Source organism: Tubulanus polymorphus, chromosome 9, assembly GCF_964204645.1.
Source record: "Tubulanus polymorphus chromosome 9, tnTubPoly1.2, whole genome shotgun sequence".
NCBI lineage: Eukaryota > Metazoa > Nemertea > Palaeonemertea > Tubulaniformes > Tubulanidae > Tubulanus > Tubulanus polymorphus.
The window spans coordinates 1,285,390-1,308,001 of NC_134033.1; the positions used below are offsets into that span (position 1 = coordinate 1,285,390).

The following is a 22,612-nucleotide window of genomic DNA, read 5'->3' on the forward strand; positions in this document are numbered from 1 at the left end:
TTCCTTCTACGGGTGAACAGAGTTCCGCCAGGGTGCGCTAGCGCGTGGTTCATTTGCATATAAGTTTTGCATAATATATAGATTTACAAAATGGAAGCCAAGATCTCAAACCGTCCGTCACTTACCGGTTCAGACTGGCTGGAAGATTGTTTGAATGAACTGGAACCGTAATGCCCAATTTATGTTCTTCGATTTAAACAAAAATACAACTGTAAATTTGACCGCCGATCACACAACTATATTTGTACTTCGATTTCCGATTTGAGAGTCAAACCCCTGTTTCGCGCGACCGGCAGGTGTGGTGGGCCTCAGGATAAATAGAAAAAAATTAAAAGAAATCTACCAATCATAACAAGTCAATCCCTAATTTAAGAAAAAAAAAACGAATTCGAAGACGGCTATAAAAAAAGATAAACTAAGCATCGAACGAATTCGAGTTTTTTTTTCTCTATGGACGGATCGAGTTCTGGCGAAGCAGAGAACATGGCCAAACGGTCGTGTTTGTCATGATGAGAATCTCCTGTTAGGCTGTTTTCCGCATTTAGATCCGTGTTTTCCTGGTCGCGTTCATTCTTCCGCCGTTTTTTTTTTCTACCGCCGCTCTCTCGTTCGTTCGATCGACGCTGGGAGCAGACGACATACGCACCGCGACTGCAGCGCCACCCCTCCGCCGCCTGCTCACTCGACGACGGAACCATCGATCCAGCGCTCGATGGAAACAAACTGTCTATTTATCAGCGCTTGTCGATATCGCGTTAGCTTCATTCCCGCGTTAGAACGCGCGGTGAGCAGACGAGAGATCCAGCGTCACGCTAAATACCGACCGATAACGATCTTAATTATCAGTTAATCCTAAGTGTGGATTTTAGTTCTCTGATACTTAGAGCGGCTAAAGTAGTAATCGGGATTATTTTCTGTTGTAGTTTCTGGTTCGGTTTAACCGGCGCGATGCAACGCGGTCGGATTCGTCGGCGGGTGTCGGACGGAATTCCTCCCGATGATAAAACATCGTCGGTCTTATCAGGTTAACACGGGTCTTATCACCTGGAACTGGATGCGCAGGGGTATTTACCGGTGAACGTAAGGCTTACCGATACTTATCTCTCTCTCGCCGAGAAATGGTTTTCCGGGTTGTTACCGGTCCAGCGAGAATGTCGACGATGTTCGAAACTAGCATACTCGTACACTATCCATCCGGTTAAAGGATTTTAAAAAAACGATAGCGAAATATCGAGAACAGATTATTTAGGCGTCTAAATTTCGAGTGGAATTTTTGCGAGGATGATCGCTACGGAATTCGGTGATTTTCTGAAATAGTCCTGTTTTCTGTGAAAAAAAATGAGGAAATTCTGATCATAGGAAAAATAATCGTGAAATAGGAATTCAGTGATAAGGACAACTCCGGAATTTTACCGAGCATTATAGAACATTTAGGTTGGTATTTTTGGTGTTGTTGTGAGTGGTGTTGTGAATGTAGTTATCGAATTAGCTCATCTACCGTTTGCTTACTCGACCATTAAGTTTATCAGTTAAACTGATTTATCTGATGAAGTTACTCTAAGCATTCTAGAAGCGAAAGCTCGTAATTTCATTCGGAATCATTCAACATACCACGTACACACAGTTTTCACACTTTGAATAGTTTTCAAATGTTGACGTTTAAGTTCGTATCAAGTGTGAATAATAAATGAATTGTTGCAAACAATCGGGATCCAGTTCCACAGTTGTGAATTAGAGTTAACTCTGAGTTAAAATCAGTTCATTTTCAATGTTTTCACTCAGAGTCAAGTGTTAACTCACGACTGTGGAACTGGGTCCTGATCCTGTTATGGAGAATTTAGACTTTTTGACTTCTTGAATACAATCAGCTATTTTCAAAAAGCCCTTACTGTTTTTTTTTCTGATTTTTTTTTGTTTAGAAATGGCTCGTAGCTTTAAGAGTCGAAAACGTCAAAATCTCCTTTTCTTCAGATTCTGGGTTGAATTGGGCAAATCACTTGAAAACCAAAAAGTCCTTTCAATGTTATTAGACGCTACATGAGTGTGAAGGTCCTCGACTGAATTAGAGACAGTCATTTCTTGTCTATAAAAACGAACATGACTCAGGACCTGTTCCACTCGCTCGCCAAGTTTTATATTTGGAAGCTTAGTGTGACTCACTGTGTCCAGATTTCTGCTTGGTCGGTGATGGGAGGGGCTTGCCAGGGGCGGATCCAGGGGCTACTTGTGAAGGACTTGACAAATCCTAAATGGGCACTTTGATGTCCAAAAAGGCAATTTATTGCCTATGTGTACCCCCGCACTGAGATGTACCAATTATCTTCATTGATAAAGGGCAACCAGAAAGATGTGATGGACTTGTAGAAGTCTCACCATAAGTCATAAGCCATGGATCCGGCCCTGGACCCGGCTCTGGATCTGGCCCTGGACCCAGCCCTGGATCTGGCCCTGGACCCGGCTCTGGATCTGGCCCTGGACCCGGCCCAGCTGCAGTCTCTTAAACGTTAGTCGCGAAGTTGGTGTAAACTGCATTCCTTCCATAGCGTTCGTCTGGATGGTGAAATTCTGAGCCAAACTTTACAAACAAAACGTAGTTTGACGCAGTGATTAAACTCATCGGAACCGAATCCCGAGACCCCTTTAAAAAGTTCATTGGCATTTATCAGGCGGTTATCTTGAACCAGGAACCTCCCTGCTTGAACCAACTTTTGAGCAACTGCAGCCCTTGTTCAATCCACAGTGTTGCGTCATGATTAGCTAATCTCCAACACTCCACTGTGGAACCGTGTCCACTTCCACCGTGGAACTGTTGCTCAATATCAGTCGTTTGTTACGGGAACAACTACCGGCATTTTTCCTAAATTTAATTTTCACTCGGTTTTGCTTCGTTAGGTCTAATCTCCGACACAGCGCAACCGTCAAGGGAACAAACTACCATCAACAGCCGTATATATTCAAACGAAACGTACCCGATGATGTTAAAATGAAATAGAGATTATCTGAACTTCAGTTTTACCAATATCAAACTACGGAAACGGATACAAAAGGACGTGTTTAGGGGAAGATAACCTTTTTGTACCGACAGTAACGAGGCGGCTTTCTCTGTATCCGCACGAGCTGAAAGTGCGGAGTTTAATTTGTCATCGGGGACAGGAAAGTTCACCTGGAATCCGGTGATAAATTCTTGTCATCCTCGGAAAAATGAGGAAATTATCCATTTGTTTAAGTTAGTAAGAGAGGGCAAGAGAGGAGAGGGGAGAGAGGAGAGAGAGAGAAAGAGAAGAGAGAGAGGGGGAGAGGGGAGAGAGAAGGGGAGAGAGAGGAGAGAGAGTGAGGGGGAGAGAAATGGGAGAGAGAGGAGAGAGAGAGAGAATCGATCTGTCCAATGACAGCGACATGAGTTGCTAGCAGCAGATACTGCGGAGCAGACGAGAGAATCGAATTACCATTACTTACTGTGTGATGTGAACTGATAATTCAGTTACGCAATCTCGCAGTCTAAATACGCATGAATTTATAGATAACTTCTCTTGATAAGATGCATTGATAGAAAATTAGTATCGAGAATTGATTACCCAACGAGTCCGGTCCCGCAATTGCGAGTTAGATCTGAGTCTAGCGTTTAAGAGATATTTACAGTGTTTGGTTTGATGATATAAAATCCTACACCTAAGCATTAAAGATTGAGTCTGAAATGAATTGTGTCTGAATTACTCGTACTAGTGGTTTATCCGACGTTTTTGACTTTGCTAATCTCATGGAGACTCACTTATTTTCTGGGAGTGCCTTACCCCCTACTCGAAAAGAAGGCTTGACCTCCCGTAATACGCAAAACCGTAATCAATCATCTATCGACACATCGGTCGTCTGCCCCCAGAATGCAATCAGTATAAACTTCCGGTAGATTTACTCTTTAGAATTCCGCACTTCTGTATCAATACAACGCGTACAAGAACGAATCGGTTCATAGATACAAATAATTAACGTAATTAATTACGTACTATTAATTAGCAATGAAACAAAAGCTCTGAATCGATGGTCGTGTTCAGGTTGAGTACATTGTCGTGTCGGTTTCTAGTCGTAGTGACGTTGAAGATCGAGTCATTGACTCCCTGAGTCAAATTGGTATCGTCTTCAATGTGTGTGGACCAGGAAAGCGAAAATAGGTGTCACATCGGTACGATAACCACACTCAAACGTGCTGAACAGATGATAAGATAAAAACAATCTAAAACTGAAGAACACGACGTTTCGATCTCAAACTAGAGATCATCGTCTCACTCCTGACGATGATCTCTAGTGTGAGATCGAAACGTCATGTTTTATCTTATCATTAGGTGTCACATTGATCTTGAAATAGGGATTGACCCTGTTATTTGTTTGAACTTCCTACGCTGGGCGGGGAAATTATGACAAATCTATTTCAACTAGAATCATATTTTAAGCTATATTTGTTAATCAAACATAGCATCGATATATTGTTAAAAAACTGAATATATTTTTCCATTAGTTTTTTTTTCATCTCTGAATGAAGGCTTTGAAATCGCTGATTGTTTGTATAGCATATAAAGGTCATTTTGGCCTCATCGAATTTTGCAAATAATTCTCAGACCGGGGGAGCTGCGTTCTTTTTGAAAAGACAAATATATAAAGGTCGCTTCGGACTCGATGACATTACGACTCAACTATACAAAAAAGACTAGAATCTAAAAAAAAAAACTGATAATCGATATTTGAATGCGAATTGATTGATTGATTTTTCTGTCAAAAATAGAAACAAGATGAAAAACGATGATTTTTTAATGATGTCTCAATTTTATTCGGACGAAAATACGGGCAAATGATCTCTATAAAGAGACTGTAGAGAATATTGGCGGGGTCCGCAATAAGAAGAAGGACATTTCTTTATGAAACCATCGCCGGTGAAGGCTGCAAGCTGGAGTCCTCGAAACCTCGGTGTAATTTCTGAGAAAATGATTGTCAAATTTGTAGGTTTTAATGATTTGACTTGACTAGAAGGGCAACCTCGATGCTGGTGGAGAGTTTGTAATCTGTAAACCTGATACAAGTGGCCGGTAGAGAGTTTGTAATCTGTAAACCTGATAGAAGCAGCCCCGGTAGAGAGTTTGTAATCTGTAAACCTGATAGAAGCGGCCCCGGTAGAGAGTTTGTAATCTGTAAACCTGATAGAAGCGGCCGGTAGAGAGTTTGTAATCTGTAAACCTGATAGAAGCGGCCCCGGTAGAGAGTTTGTAATCTGTAAACCTGATAGAAGCAGCCGGTAGAGAGTTTGTAATCCGCGAATTGCCGTTTCATTTCGGATGAAAATTCAATACAACTTTTGCCGAAGAATTCTAACCATATTGTGTTTAGTATGCGTGCCAGGGTATAGGTTCCGCAGGCACCATTTTGATTAATGGTTATCCGATGTAATTATTCTGTTGGCGGCAGAGGAGTAGGAAGTATCTCCGTTGATCGCGACACATTTTATGCTATGCTTAGTTTAGCATCGAAAACCAACCGATGGATATTCTGCTGTTTGCGACTGATACTAAAACTTTAGGATTTACGCGAATTTTCAGAAAACAAAAACTAAATTGTTCTCGCGATATAGACGCCTTATTAACGTTTAAGAAACTCAATGAAACAATAACTATAAATTCTGTTTCTTGACATTTCACGAAGAGGTTTTCTACCCATCTTCGATGCAAAATGGAGTTTGCAAGTTTGAATTCTTGAATTGTTTCTTGGGCGCCTCTAAGGCCGGTTTAAAACCTCTTTGTTGGCCGGATTTAAGTTGAAAGGTTGGTTTTAAAAATGCGTACTTTATCTTTTCAGATCTGATTTAGAATCGGTGAAAGTATAGGAATTCGTGATAACGATGGCGTTCGGTTGTGCGCAGGGTTTTTACACGTGGAATAAAGCCTTTACGTTACTGCTTTTGGCGTGGTTTGTCGACGACGCCAGGGGGCGCGTCTACCCGAGACAGACGAGCGATACGGTGATTCAGACTCGATACGGAAAACTGAAAGGTCTACTCGTCGAAATTCCGAACAAAAAACTGAAACCGGTCGAAGTGTACATGGGATTACAGTACGCGTCGGTACTCGGAGGGGATTTACGATTCATGCCGCCCACGAATCCGATGGAAAAGTGGGACGGCATGCGAGTGGCGGTCGCGCACCGGCCCGTCTGCCCGCAGAAGATACCCACGGACGACGAGCTCGAACGCACGATGCCCAAAGGCCGAATCGATCACATCAAACGAATTATTCCGTTTATTAGGGATCAGAGCGAGGAGTGTTTGAATCTGAATATCTACGTGCCTGCGAAAGGTAAGACACATTATTTCATGATGATATTTCTATGCATCTTTTTGTCACTTTTTATTGAAAGTTTAGCTTTGATTTGCTCGAATAAAAAGAAAACGTGACAGGAAATAGTATTTGTCACCGTTCCCCCGGGACCGGTTAGGTAGAGATTTCACAAAAAAACCCATTTCAAGTCGTTTTGCCCATAGCGATGCGTTTAGGATTTTGGCTGTATAGAAAGTACAGTGTGATAGGTTATCGAGGGCTTATTCTGGGTTAGTTTGCCAATTTCCATGGTAAAATGCAGATATATGCAGATAGAAATCTGGCGTTAGGCAAGGAGTATGGATGACAGTCAATCGATTTTAGTAATATGGAGACTGGTTCCGGTACGACGTCTGGTCGAAATGTTGCCGTGACCTTGACTTGATTTTTGCATCGAATCCAAAAAACTCCGGTGGTGTAACGTGTCGCTATGACGTCACCGGTTTAAGACCGACTGCCCAATCAGCGGGCGTCGATATCGCGCAGTCGCCGTCGCTGTAATTAAATAGACGAGGTGTCCGGTTTTTTATGTGTACCGGAACCGGACGTGACGTGAATAAAGCGACATTGAGAACGGCAGAAGATAAACGGATTTATTCGTAATTCCTGCAGTCTTTCTTAACAACATTACTCGCTGGTTCCCTTTCCGTTCTACTACGTCACCGATCTATTGTCAGAGTGCAAATAAAAAAAGGTCTGTGCCGAAGATAATATATTGAGTTAATAAATAAATATCTTACTTATCAGACATGATACAATGCAATATAGGTTCTTGAAAAATGAAAAAGTTTAAGCCCAAAACGGTTAAGTTTGAATTGTTGTCCTCATTGAAAACATGAAGTAATCAATGGCAATTATACACCAGTTCCACAGTTGTGAGTTAAGATTTGGCGCCGAGTTAACTCATCGAAAATGAACTGATTTTTAACTCAAGAGTTATCTCTAACTCACAACTGTGGAACTGGATCAAAAGTTTGAGTAGGGTTTTTTTTGTAAGGTCTAACTGTGCAATACTGGGTTCCACCAGAATATAGTAACTTTATTCTTTGAAGATTTGTGACCGTAAAACCTACGTTCTTGCGGATAACTATTTATTCTCTGTACGCAACTCGGATCCGCTCGGCAGTTCGTAGAGGCAGCTTCATTCATACTGTCGCGAAATTGAATTAGTTGATGCGCTGATGAGCGATTGGTGAACTGAGACAAGAGACTGGAGGTAGAAGGCATCACTTTTCCCGACGCTGACTTCATCTGACTTCATCTGTTCCATCGACAAACGGTAGTAGTAGTAGGTTGCGCGCGCGCGTCAGTCGATAAAACTGTACCTGGTAGAAAATACGCGTTGATGATACAATATTGACCGTTATTTTTGAATTGATTTGACGTGTAGGATATTCGTGTGTGTAGTCATTAGCAGCGCAGACGAACAATCTAATTGATTACTTGTAAGAAATAGATGACAACCACCCGAGTAGGATCTCTTACTGTTCGAGTAGTTTGCTAGATAGATTACCTTAACAAAAGTCAATACAAAAATGTATTTTGTTTTCCCTCTTGACAAATTACACGGATTGTGGAAGGGATCTAGACTATTGCCGTTTGTGTGGGTAGAATCTTACCGGTCTCAACCGCAGTAAGAGACAGAGTCTACTGTATTTCACAAACTCTTACTCTGTATTTGACACCAACTCGGGGTAGAATTTTACCGGTCTCAACTTTACCGCAGTAAGAGACAGAGTCTACTGTATCTCACAAACTCTTACTCAGTATTTGACACCAACTCGGGGTAGAATCTTACCGGTCTCAACCGCAGTAAGAGACAGAGTCTACTGTATTTCACAAACTCTTACTCTGTATTTGACACCAACTCGGGGTAGAATTTTACCGGTCTCAACTTTACCGCAGTAAGAGACAGAGTCTACTGTATCTCACAAACTCTTACTCAGTATTTGACACCAACTCGGGGTAGAATCTTACCGGTCTCAACCGCAGTAAGAGACAGAGTCTACTGTATTTCACAAACTCTTACTCTGTATTTGACACCAACTCGGGGTAGAATTTTACCGGTCTCAACTTTACCGCAGTAAGAGACAGAGTCTACTGTATCTCACAAACTCTTACTCAGTATTTGACACCAACTCGGGTAGAATCTTACCAGTCTCAACTTTACCGCAGTAAGAGACAGAGTCTACTGTATTTCACAAACTCTTACTCAGTATTTGACAACAACTCTGGGTAGAATTTTACCAGTCTCAACTTTACCGCAGTAAGAGACAGAGTCTACTGTATTTCACAAACTCTTACTCGGTATTTGACACCAACTCGGGGTAGTATTTTACCGGTCTCAACTTTACCGCAGTAAGAGACAGAGTCTACTGTATTTCACAAACTCTTACTCAGTATTTGACAACAACTCGGGGTAGAATTTTACCGGTCTCAACTTTACCGCAGTAAGAGACAGAGTCTACTGTATTTCACAAACTCTTACTCAGTATTTGACACCAACTCGGGGTAGAATTTTACCAGTCTCAACTTTACCGCAGTAAGAGACAGAGTCTACTGTATTTCACAAACTCTTACTCGGTATTTGACACCAACTCGGGGTAGTATTTTTTGGCAGCAGGCCTGTATAGGTCTCAACGCTGACCGGGTATCTGATCCCAACTCGACGATTGGGCAGAGATTTATCTAAACTTAACGAAGCAAATCTCTCGTTCGCGATGAGATTGATGAATAACCATTTCGAATCTCTCGGAGACGGACTCAAAAATCATAACTGCATCAAAGTACTGGAACTATATCGAGTTAACGCTGGTGACTTGATTGATGTCGCAAGCTCTGTCGATGACCCGTACACTATTAGCGCTATGTACGCTTTGACAAGTCCGGTTAATCTTACGTCAAACGTCGAGAAAATGGACGTTACTCAATGTCACTTTTCTGCAGCGACAGCAGCAGTAGCAGCAGCGGCGGCAGCAGCAGCAGCAGTAGCAGCGGCGGCAGCAGCAGCAGCAGCAAGGAGAAAAAACAGCCGCCCTTGTCAGCGGCTATTGCAGAGCTACTGTGCGTAGAGAATAGTACATGTATAAGACTCGATATCAGTAATTGAATTAGTGATCGGAGCTCGGTCAAAGCGAAGTTAACGTCATTTTCCCCTCAGCAGCAGCCCTACACACGTGTAAAGATAAATACAGCATCTCTTCATCTAGGCGGTTAAATGCCACTGGAACGACATTTTGTTGAGAGCGTCTGTCAACGCCGCAAACACATCTCACACGTCGCTATATCATAACGATGTGAAAAATAATGTTTAATATTTTTGTTTCGCGTCGAATTCTCGTCAGTTTACATACATACAGAATTGGCAATTAAGATTATGTATAGACGTAGAAATATACTGAGCTATTTATACAACATTTCTATTAGAAATGTGAACTTAAACATAGACAAATAAAACACTTCAATTATTCTATTAGAAATGTGAATGTAGATAAAGACTTAAAAAAACATTTCAATACTTTTTTTTATATATAAGAAATGTGAGTTTAAGGATCATCTGGTAGAAGGGACTTCCGATCTCGGATGCATTTGGGCAATGAATTCCCTGAAGCAGGAATTGTGCGCAGGTTTTAAACCATTTTTTTGAATTATAAGAATTTCTTCTTCGTGATTGGGCTCTTGACCAATTACTTGTCCGAATCTGGAGCGTCGACGGAGGCGGATCCAGAGGCCAATTTTGGAAGGACTAGTCACATATTTGTCGTCCAAAAGGCAATATTATTAGGCATACATTTGAAAAAGGGACATTCACGGTGATAACTTGCACGCAAAAGACTCGTACAAGTTACATAAGTCCTCCCTGGACCCGTCAGTGGTCGGAAGAAAACCAGTCGTTACAGATCAGCTGGTAAAATCCATCTATCTCCATGTTGGTAGCAATTACAATAAATGATGTTGGTTTTAAAAGTCCTGTGATATATATATCCGCGCGCGTTTTGCAGGATCGTAAAATTGACACTAAATCTGTTAGTGCGACATGTGAAATATAAGTTCTGACTTGTGTGACGTCATAATGCTCTAGATGTTTCGGTCGTAAACGCCGGATAATGGTTAAACGATGATGAATCTCTCGACCCGTGCAAGGAAGCCAACCCGCTGGGTCAGGATCTGCGCTCAAAAGTGTCAGGGAGACCAAGGTGACGGATAATACTAAATAGGCCTATGCGGGAAACAAGGTTATGACCCAAGTGATCAAAATAGAAATCGTACTTCTGTTCGACGGGATGCTCGATTAGAAATGATCGCCTTGGGATTTTATAGAAGCGAGGCGAAACGAAATGTGTGATCATCAATTTACGTGGCCAGGCCTGTGTAGTCTGCGAGATCGTGGGTCGATACGGCTAACGGACCTTCCACGGACCACTCACGGCGTGATGTATAAATACTGTGACCAAATAACGGTCACTTTTTGATTGTTTATCAAACCGTTGAACGAATAGTGTCGGAACCTATTGAATCTATACCCAATATCACTGATAAAAAAACAGTTCTCCTAATTCGACCAATCATCCTAATATCTGTGTTCTTCGATTTCCGATTTCAAAATCAAACGCCGTGTTTAGTTACCGGCAGGTGTTTGTGTGTGTGTGTGTGACTAGTGGGTTTGTACGAGAGACTACCACGAAATCAATTAACGTATGAAATAAGATTGTCAATCATCTGATTTTCAAATGTATATAACAGAACTCCGTTGTTGCTCCGCTGGTGTATCGTAACCGCACGCCTAACAGAAGGTGTTTCACGGTGACGGTGCGGATATATGTTTAACGGCTCGATGTTAAATCTTCTCGATGCGATGCGACTCGACGCAGGAAATTAATTGTCACTGCTGCTGCTGCTGCTGCTGCTGGTGGTATGCGGTTTGTAGATGTTAGTGATACTGAGTACAGCTACCAGCCATCCATAGTAATTGTGGCTTCGTCCATTCTCTGAGGATTGTGACTGAATGTCGGGAGAGCTTTCTAGATATTTCGGAATCTTTGTGCTTAGAATGGGGGAGGGGGGGGGGGCATTTAGGAGTCGAACTCACAGGAAGTAGCCACCTTGTTTAGCAGTGGCGGATTTCCCAGAAATTTTGGATCGACCTTTTTAGCGCATTGTGTCTTGAAATATTTGTTTTGTTCCCCTGTGAAAGACAAGAGGTCTCACGTATAGAATTCAATGTTCTCACGACAAATACCTTTTGAGAGATATGAGAAACTCCAGAAACTCGAGGAACTTCAGGATGCCCAGAACTCCAGGGGCTGGCTGGTTGCGCAGTTGTGTCCAAAAGTGGACTTAGATCTTAAGATTGGTCTTAAGTTGTTAGATTTGCTATAGAACTAAGTTGGTCTAAGACCGGTTTTAACTCTTAGCCGTGACTATGCAACCGACCACAGGAAGTCCAGGAAGCTATCTTCATCGAAATTGGTATCATTGTTCTCTGCAATAACATCTTCAAATACTCGATACGCCTGCATCCAATCGTTACAATATTCATTTTTCCTGGTACCAGCGCAATATATGTATAGCCCACAATTAGGGTAACTGGGGATTCGATTCTGTGAACCGCGAGATGAAAATAATATACAGCATCTTATATCGTTGGCGTGGTCGTCAGTTGATGGATATAGTTTGTATTATCATTAACAAACCGCAAGCATATACCACAATACAATCGCCAGCATACCATAGAACGCTAGATCTCATTCATATCGTCTGCCAACGACTGGCAACTGGTCCCGCGAGGGCGTCGTCCATTTTTCACGTCATTCTTAGTCCGATTTTCCTATATAAAAATATAATAAGCCATTCTCCGGATATTGTATGTATTATATATATGTAATGACATATTGGCTCCGATGTTGACACGAGATGTCGCCAGAATGTTAACATGGAGTACGATTCTGTTTGTACGAATAGGGCATAAATTGTGTCGTATTTTTTTTTTCGACGACGCTGTTCTGTGTGGAATTCTAATGACGAAGATTTGCTCCAGTTTTTGTTAAATGACTCCGTTGTCTGATGGTACTCGGACATAGCTCTGCAGTCGCGAGTTGGATGTTTACAGTTGGATTTAGTTCATCTTTTGGTTATTTCGATCGCTTTTAAGTTGTCGAGTTTTGAATTCGGTGTATTTTCAATCGTTCGACTCAAGATAAGCGAAGTCCGATCAGAACTGCGAAAAGCGAGGCCTTTATTTCCGAGAAAGGGGTAAAACCAAATCCTCACGGTTCTTTGCGAAACACAAAACCAAAAAACGTACACGAGGCCAAAATTCGGCTTAGTTATCCCGTAAGACCATCTATGACCAAGCTAAAATTAAAATACTTCTAGATATCCTTTCGTTCCAAGTTCTAGATTTTTTAACATTTTTTTTTCAGGAAAATAAACCGTTCTAGGGGTAACCCGTAAAATCACATGCTAATTCGGACTTCTTTCATTTGGAAGATCTGCGCGTACTAATTAACCTCGTGTCAGTACGGTAGGTGTGAACAGGCTCGACCGACACACCTGTTGCATATCCATACGCGCAATCCCACGTACTATTTCTTTAACCCGGTCGGTCTCGATGTTACGTTACAGATATGATGTATTGGTTAGAATATACACACATATATATTTGTTTGTCGAGGAGAGACAGAAGAGACGGAGTACTGATGTCCAATTAACCCGAAACGGCCGAGAACGGCGTCTGTCTTCGTTTCACACGGCAATTATCATCTTGCTGATAGACGGTTATTGGGTCTTCGGCGGCAGACGACAGCAGATAATTACCAGCACCGCCGCATCATCGTGCGCACTAAATAAACTACCTTCCTCTCTATCCGCCGGAGTTTTCTTGTCGTATCAATTAACCGCCATTTTGTCACCTTTCCGTGCGTACATCGTTAACCGAGAAATGACGAAGTCGCTTCTGTTTTACGATTCTATCCATATCGAGACTCGTTGGGAGAGAGAGACCCGTTTCTACATTTAGTTTTGTCAGTTTGAATTTGTGGTTGTTGTTTTTTATCTTGTTCTACGTCGTTAAGATCTTGGTTTCCACAACTGTGTCTCTATTTGATTGTTCATATTTAACCACACGACGTATTTTCCGTAGTGTGAACGCAGATTCGGCGCTTAGCTAGCCGCGTATTCACATCCTCGTAGTACAATACACTTAGCACTAGTTACACTGCCCTCTATCGGCACACCGGGTGACTACTATACTGAGCTTACTAAGCGCCGAATCGCCGACTCTTAGTTTGAACGTAACTGGCTGTATAAGCGCCGTATTTTGGTGAATTCGGCACCAGCTAAGAACTATACTTCGTAAGCGCCGAGAATCAGTGTTAACGCGTCTTATATGTAAATTATGTATTTATATGTGTCCATATCTTATTACATTACGATATGATATATGATATGATATGAGGCGGACAAAAAGTTTCGTGACAATCTTTCAAATTTTTGTCTCCGTTGCCATTAGTTACATCAATATTTCAATGGAGGCATTTCATCGTATCTTTCCTTTAAAAGTCTCGTCTCAGGAAAAGACCCCTCCACCCCGGCTCAAAAATATCCGACTGGAATGTGGAACTGGATCCGGTTACTCAAAAGATGGTTCCTTCCGATGAATGCCGTGGTAGAATATACTTTTAATTATCATTATATCAACTATCAAATGGTTAACTTTAACCGACTTTTGAGCAACTGCAGCCCGAACTGTGTCCAGTTACTGTGAACTGGGTCCAGTAAATATGGCTGCAGTTGCTCAAAAGTTGGTTATAGAATTAGCTATTGGATAGTTGACATTGAGACAATTAAAGGTATATTTTAGCGACGAATAGTGAATCACATTATAACCAAGGTATTCGTGAGGCAGTGGCCGAGTGGTTTAAGCCACCGGTCACTGGTCACATCGATCCAGGTTTTCAAACGCTGGTGGCGACAGAGTTTCTTGGTCGAAGGTTCTTCTCCGGTCTCTACTCCATTGGGAAAAAGAAACATCGAACCCGCTTATAATGCCCTGCGTGGCGCTTAGCGGGTTGAGGGTGTTTAATAATAATCAGGCAGTTATCTTAATCCAACTTTTGTGAGCAACTGGTCCCACATCTTTGGAAATCAACAGTTTTTATAACTGTGGAATCAGATCCTAAAATTCATGACAGTGACAGTAGAAATCGATGCGTACGTTTCCCGGCAGTTTCACTCCGACACGCCTATTTCCGTTTCTCGTCCGGCAGCCGGCTGTGGCCATAACGTGACCGATCGTCTGTTACTAATCTCGTATAAACTCGACTGTTGTACGTCCGCTGAATACAACTACACAAATCCGCGTCTGTAGCCGCCTCGTTATGGGATTATAATCGTTATTGTGAGATGGATAGGTTCGTCATCTGTGACTGACGTGCGTCGTCAACTCGTCGACAACTCGACGCGTCGCACGCGAAATCCAAATCACTGTACGATTTTATTATCTAATTGTTTCTGCTACTTTCTTCTCGCTGTCAATTTTAAATGTCAATATGTTGACTCAATAGTGATTTGATTTCTTTTAGTCAATGGTAGAAATCAATATTTGTCGGCAAGATTTCTATTTGACAGTTCTTGTTGCAAGATATCTATCTCCATTCACTGTTCCTTGTGTCAGATTTCTATTTAACTGTTTTTGGTTGCAAGGTCTCCAGTTGACTGTTCCTGGTTGCAAGGTCTCTATTTGACTGTTCCTGGTTGCAAGATCTCCATTTCACTGATCTTGGACAAGATTTCCATTTGACTGTTCTTCGGCAGGATCTCCATCTAACTGTTTTACCACAAGCCCATCTGCAACTAGCCTGTCTCTGTCTCTAGTCCACTAGTCACCCTCGGTCAAATAGTCTAGACATCATTATCAGAAATATCAGAATTCATATATTTCGACAATTGATTAACGTTTCGAATTAGCGGCGAATAGTGAATCGGGGTTGGCGTCTAAACGTATCACGGCGGTGGTGTGTGGTGCCGTACCAACAGTATATAGCTGAAACCACATTAAACCCTCTCTCGTCGATGTTACAAATTAAACCGTAGATATCATGACGTCTCTAGTCATTGATGTCGCATTCATCCGTTAATGGTTTCAACTCGTCGTTGTTGGTTTTGAGTAGTCATCAATCTATCTCGTCGATCGATACTATCGATATTTAATCTGTATCTACACACAGTATTTATATACGAGTGGCTTTGAAATATCGTTACCAGTCATTCAACGCAACCAGCCCGGTGTGAGAACTAGACGTATTTCAACTTCGAAATCGAAATCTATAACGCAGTAAATTCTGCTCAAATAGAGATTTCTCCGACTTGAGATTGATATTTGAGTTGGATGATACAGTAGACTCCGCTCAAGTCGGATCTTTTGACTTGAGAGTGATATCTGAGTCGAATGGTACAGTAGACACCGCTCAAATCTGATCTTTTGACTTGAGAGTGATATCTGAGTTGGATGATACAGTAGACTCCACTCAAGTCTGATCTTTTGACTTTAGAGTGATATCTGAGTCGGATGGTACAGTAGACTCCGCTCAAATCGGATCTTTTGACTTGAGAGTGATATTTGAGTTGGATGGTACAGTAGACTCCACTTAAGTCGGATCTTTCGACTTGAGAGTGATATTATGAGTTGGACGGTACAGTAGACACCGCTCAAATCTGATCTTTTGACTTGAGAGTGATATTTGAGTTGGATGGTACAGTAGACTTCACTATTGTTAGAGATCTTTAGGACAATGTCCGGACTTGTATTAATAATGGTCGCTGATATTTCTATTTTTAATGGCTCTTGACGTCGACGCTGATTTCACACAGAATCAATAAACGATATAAAATATCTATGTTAAAGGTAACTGAAGACCTACTCTTGTTACTCTGGTAGAGATGACAGCATGGATATTGCCTCCCTCCCTTTTTCTCCCTTTCACTGATTACTCTGCCCCCGACTGAGGAGACAATGTGTCATGACGTGCCAGTTTAATTACACAACTATCTCCTGCCGCGTGTGAAACTATTTCAGCTGTGATGATAACGTGTTTTTTTCGAATGTCTGGCTCCGGAGAGTTTCTCGTTCAGCGGTTCCTGTCTGGCGCGCTTCCGCTCCGTGTATGGCTCCACACGATGCCAGACCTAACGAACCCATAGCATTGCCGATTCACCGGAGCACTCCGTCTTCGGTAACTACTCGTAACCAGTTATATTCTAGACTGGTCGCCTGTCCAATTCTGCGCCACCTGCATTCGCAGTCAGAATTTCAGTCGCAATCTTACTGAAGGTAGACCCCGGCAACCAGACTAGTTATTTTCACGTTCACGCGTTAACGTAGTGGTGGTATTCACCGCGAGCAGGTTCGAGTCCCGACGATCCGGCCGATATTCTCGATAAACTGTTTTTCGAAGCCGGATGGGTTTATTCGTGGTATGATATACGCGATGTCCGCTACACCATCAAGTAAACACTATTCGCCGGTCAGTCATTCCGTGCCGTATATGTTATCCGATCCCCCGTTCGGCGGTGACGAGGAGACATTCCCCGCTTGCGTGCGCATTGTTATTTTCAAGCACTGGACACTCAGTCATACCTGCGAGTGGAGGGGGGTAGTTTGACTAATGGCGGCACTTCTAGAAGAGGTTCGTACTTAGATACGTGTTTTGTGGCGGTCGGAATCGAGACGTCCTCTAAACTAGTTGAAGACTCTGATAGCGGCTCCACGCGTCCTCGAGATGGAGAGAAAGAGAGTCTCGGCGCGTTCCAGTGGTTGCTTCGCCAAGTTCTGTTTGCACTGAATGCCTGAATCGGGGATTCAGTTATTAGAGGTTTTCAGCTTAAGAAGTGTACATGTATATATACATGTTCATCTAACGAGCTACAATACAGAGCAATACCTCCACTAGGTGTCGCCAGTTACAAATAGTTAAATTTAAGAAAGCCTTCCACGGAATTCACTATAATCAAATATAGAATATAGTTCATTGCCCTAAACACTGCAGGTGGGACATAATGTATCGGTTCTTCAGGAAATTTGATATTATCTATATACCAATAGGTGATAAGATCCCATCCTGATGAAAGAGAGCTCGTCACGCCATCTGGCGGATCGGAATAGCTGCCGGTGTTGCGCAGTTTCTGCGGTAAGGACCGCGACGGACGGATAATCGTGTTATTGCGATTTGATAAATGTTCGGCGGTCGCCGTCCCGCACGATCTCGTGTTTATAATGAATCCCCTCCCCTCAGGATGAGACTCTCGCGCAACCGATTTTAACGATCCAACAACGACGAAAATTACGAGCGTCACGTGACGTCACAACCGTTCGTCTTCATTCAAAAACGATTCTCGATGTTTTTATTGATTTTTGCGTAAATTACGGGCGCGCGCAATGTCATACAGAATAATACAGATAGATTTGTGTGCGGTGGAGGGATTGTTTGTCGTTCCCGCGCGGCACGGATGGGTCGATACTATTTCAACAATAGCGACAGGGACACACTCTCCCCCTACCCCCTCCCCCTCTCACTCCCTCGAATCCGTCGTGAAGATTTATGGTGTTTACGAGATTTGTCGACGCAGATAAAACAACATTCGCAACCTCGACGCAAACAACTCGTTCCACAAACCGCTGCAGCAATTGATTTAAAATAGAAATGATTAATTCTTTAATCGATGGCTCATCCTTGACTTATAACAACGAACCGTTGCAAAGATATGACTGTGGTGCGGACTACAGTGTCTGGGTCCGCCTGCGATGGGGATTCCCTCGTCGGAACATGGGTGGGGATATCCCGATCTCGTGACGTCGTAGTCACATTGTCAGGGGATTTACGAACTTCTGGGGTCCGCCTGCGACGGGGATTCCCTCGTCGGAACATGATGGGGGAGAGAGGAAAGAGAGAGAGGGACGTCGTAGCTACATTGTCATGGGATTTACAAACTTCAAGAGTCAGTCACGTTTGTGTCACCCGATATGCCGTACTACTGCCTGACGACGCCATATTTTCCTCTTAAACTCGTTTTGACAATAATCTGACGTTTTATTCATTAGATTTGAACGAAACGACGTGTATTTACAGCCGCTCAGCGCTCGCGCTGTTTCGCCGTGTATGTTTGCTTAAATCTAGATTAATTTGAACTATTGATACTTAATAATTCACGATCCGAGCGGGTTTCGTTTCGTTTTCTCCCCTGCGGATCATCAATTTATAACGGCGGGTTTTATGTAGGTCTCGCAGTGTTGTAGCAGCAACAGCAGCAGCAGCAGCGGCAGCAGCGGCACAGAGACGAGTAAATTCTAATTCAAATGTTTACAAAGTTTGATTACAACGCATTAAAAAACCCGGATCGCTTTATCATAACGCATTATTGTCCTCACTTGCCAGAAGTAGCTCGTTAAGTCAATAATTCTACCGTACACCCAAAGTTAGTACTCTGATTGCCCTAGAGCGCGAGGGGCTTGTGATACGCTGTTTAGCACGATCGAATTTATGGCGTTTGACCGACATAACGCGGCGGATTTTAGACGGGTTACCGGTTGACGGTGGATTTTAGACTGGTTAAACCGACCTATAGTAGACTGGTTGCCTGTCGTTAGAGACCGGTAACCAGTCTAGGCATGAAGCGGATACTAGACGGGTTATAGCGGCATATAGCGGATTCTAGGTGGTTTATATTAGGTACTAGCGGTCGTGTTATGCGAGGATGTAGTATAAAGTACGCGACAATTGGAGCATAAAATCAGGATAGATCATTCTGAGTTGAGTGACTACCACCACCGGCAGCAGCAACAGCAACGACAGCAGCAGCAACAAGCCAACAATGAATCCTCACAGGAAACGTTACAGTTAATGAGATTGGCGCTATTATTTCTCGTCGTCTGTTGGTGTGTCTGTGCGGTGCGGGTGGTTGCTGCTATAAACCGAGTCGCGCGCATGCCACCGCTTTCCATTATTAAACAGTCGTTTTATGGTGAAAAGAAAAAATATCGCGTGCGAAGAAATCATTGCTTTAATGGGAAGATTTAATGCCTTAAGTGCCTTTTTTATTTATCAGACTCCCCTCCCTCCCCCTCAACTTACCCCTTCATCTTCCTTCTCCCTTCCCTCTCCTCCTCTCTCCCCTTCCTCTCCCATATCCCTCTCAGCTCCACCCTTCATATCTCCCCTCTACTCCATCTCTCTCCCTTCCCTCTCTACCTCTCTCGTCTTCCTCTCCTCTCCTCTCCTCCCTCCATATCTCTGTCTCTCCCTTCTTACAGTTTCCTCCCCTTCACCTCTAACCTCCATTTACCTCCCTCTTCCAATTTCCCATCATCTTCTTGCACTATATCCCCTCTCTATCTCTCAAATCATTCCTCGTTACCTCATCATTTTCTCCGACATCTTACCTCTCCTCCTTTATCACGTTCCACCTCCTTTCCTCTCATCTCTCCCCTCTCCCATAGTTTACCCCCTCTCTCTCTCTCCCTCTCTCTCTCTCTCTCTCTCTCTCTCTCTCTCTCTCTCTCTCTCTCTCTCTCTCTCTCTCTCTCTCTCTCTCTCTCTCCCTCTCTCTCTCTCCCTCCCTCTCCCTCTCACCCACTCATACCGATAACAAAGAGATGAAATCGTTAGGAAGCCGTTTCCATCTGCTCTGCTGCTGCTGCTGCTTTGTGTCGTTTTCTTTAATTAACGGGTTTTGTTTTCGAACGCGTCCCAAGTGAAAGGTTCCATGTGTTCGGTATGGTCTGACAACCTGACGAACTTCCCACGACGTGTGAGGCGATTGATGACGATGGCGCTTCCATTCTGAATCTGATTAGAGACGATTGTTTATGTTTAATTCGCGCGGATAGTTCATTCTTCATCTACTCGAATTCCCGACTCGATCTGATGACGATTTTCTCCGCGTGTCACTCACCACACATGATACGCCGGGGTTGTATCGATCGGTTTTACCTCCCAGGAACGCTGCTGGCTTTGATGACATTTTAAAAATAACCGTCATATTCCCTCTGGATGTATGTATGGATGGGTGCAGCTCTGACGAGCAAGTGTCCACCTTAAAGCCGTGTTGACAATGGGAATAAAACCATCTGCCCGTCCCTGGCACAAGGAGTGTTCATTTTTAGTAGTGGGTGTACTGTTTCACGTAAAGCCTTCGTTTTTGGCAAGGAACTGAAGGCTGGATTCTAGGAGCGGGGAAAATAGATTTCGTAGACAGGTTATAAATCTAAGCCATACATGTACAGGTTATAAATCTAAGCCATACATGTACAGGTTATAAATCTAAGCCATACATGTACAGGTTATAAATCTAAGCCATACATGTACAGGTTATAAATCTAAGCCATGCATGTACAGGTTATAAATCTAAGCCATACATGTACAGGTTATAAATCTAAGCCATACATGTACAGGTTATAAATCTAAGCCATACATGTACAGGTTATAAATCTAAGACATACATGTATGGCTTAGATTTATAACCTGTCTACGATCTTCTTAGTTCTAAAGCTAATCTCATTGAACCAGCTTCTGGTATGTATTCCTAGCGATCCTAATACGTTACATACTTTCATGATTCGTCACCGTGGAGGGAAATTAACGAAAAATAAAAAATAGCCGCAAGGCAGCGATATCGGGTTTAAGATGAATACTTTTCACATTCAATGAAGTTTAAGACCGGTTTTTAATCTAAGCATAAACTGTGCAATTTATATAGGTCCCGGGGTTAATTTCGATTATCTATAGATCATCGGGGTGATAACAAAGAGTGATGGTGAAAAAAAGTCAATGATAAATATCGCCGCAAAGCAGCTAAAACGATTTTCTGCACTGGTCTGGTCCGTAGAGAAACAATAATGGAAAAACAATCCTAGGACAATGTGATGATATCAACGAGTGAAAAATAGTTAATAACAAACACAAACATCGCCGCAAAGCAGCTAAACTGGTTTTCTGCACCCGGGGAAAAAATAAATGAAAAAATAATCCTAGGACAATATGATGAATATTGATGATTAGATAACGGTCTCCCTTTGCTATTATTAATTCTAGTTTATCGGCGAGTTGTATCTTTAATCGGTATCTAATACACACTCTCTCCCGGACGACGGACGGAACGGCGCGCGCGCCGAATCCGAGATGATGCCGTATCTCTGGTACGGATCTACATTTAATATCGGTTGATTAGTTTTACTAGTCGCGGCGTCGTTTAACGGAATTACGAACTGATCGTCTGCGAATTCAGTACAAATAGAGAACGGATTACATTTATATTACATACAGATGTACACAACGGCTGTATATATCAGAGATATCAGTGATATATCAGTAACTGACATCGATCGTCTTCGTAACAGTAACGGCTGCAAAATGGCTTCAATCGTGTTTATTTATGTTACACGTAGTATAGACAGTATTACAGTAGACCGTGTCACCGGTTTATATCGACCAGAAAAAATCAGTGTCCAGGATGATCAACCTTATATAAAACAACACGTGGAACTCGAGTATAGAGTACGGCTATTATAAACCGTACTATGCTGGGTTGATTAGACTCTTTGAACTCAGTGCTGACTCTGGATCCATCCAGATCCACTCGTGACCTAAATCGGCTGAAATGGTGGATTTAGATCGTCCTAGTTCTAGCGTAAACGCTCGACTTACTTGTAGACCCAGTTCCACAGTTTACACTGGATTCAGTTCTGATTTACGTAGGTCCTAGGACCCACCCAGTTAACCTGGACCTATTTGTCTACCCAGTTCTGCTGTTAACTCTAGATCCAGTTCTACATTTCTGGATCCACAGTTCTACAATTCTAGATCCAGTTCCACAGTCAACTCTGGACTCAGTTCTACAGTTTACTCTTGGTCCAGTTCCACAGTTGACTCTGGACCCAGTTCTACAGTTGACTGTGGGCGCAGTTTCCAGTCAAACTCTTGAACAGACTCGGTTCACACGCGTAGCGTACCATTTTCTGTGGCATCCATTATCGCGTGGTCACGCATGATTGGTCGACTGGATAAAGTGTTGCCAAGCGATGATCGATTGATAACCGAAAAATATCGATTTTTTTGCGATGTGTGTTGACTGAACGTGGATGAGCTCACAGTCACACCGAGCCACCAGACTCAGACCTTTCAAAGATGACGAGTTGAAAGGCTGTCTCTTTCTCTTTCCTCTGATGTATTTCCCAATCAACGATCCATCATTCTGCAGTTCAC

At 42.7% G+C, this 22,612-nt stretch overlaps 1 protein-coding gene across 1 annotated transcript in view; it reads left to right on the forward strand.

Annotated features, from left to right (window-relative positions):
* The first annotated feature begins 5,881 nt into the window (after positions 1-5,881).
* Positions 5,882-22,612, forward strand: part of LOC141911187 (neuroligin-4, Y-linked-like) — an 81,966-nt gene continuing 65,235 nt past the window's right edge. Inside the window, exon 1 of the mRNA XM_074802166.1 lies at positions 5,882-6,335. Within this exon, the coding sequence (XP_074658267.1) occupies positions 5,882-6,335 (454 nt within the window). The remainder of the gene's footprint in view (positions 6,336-22,612) is intronic.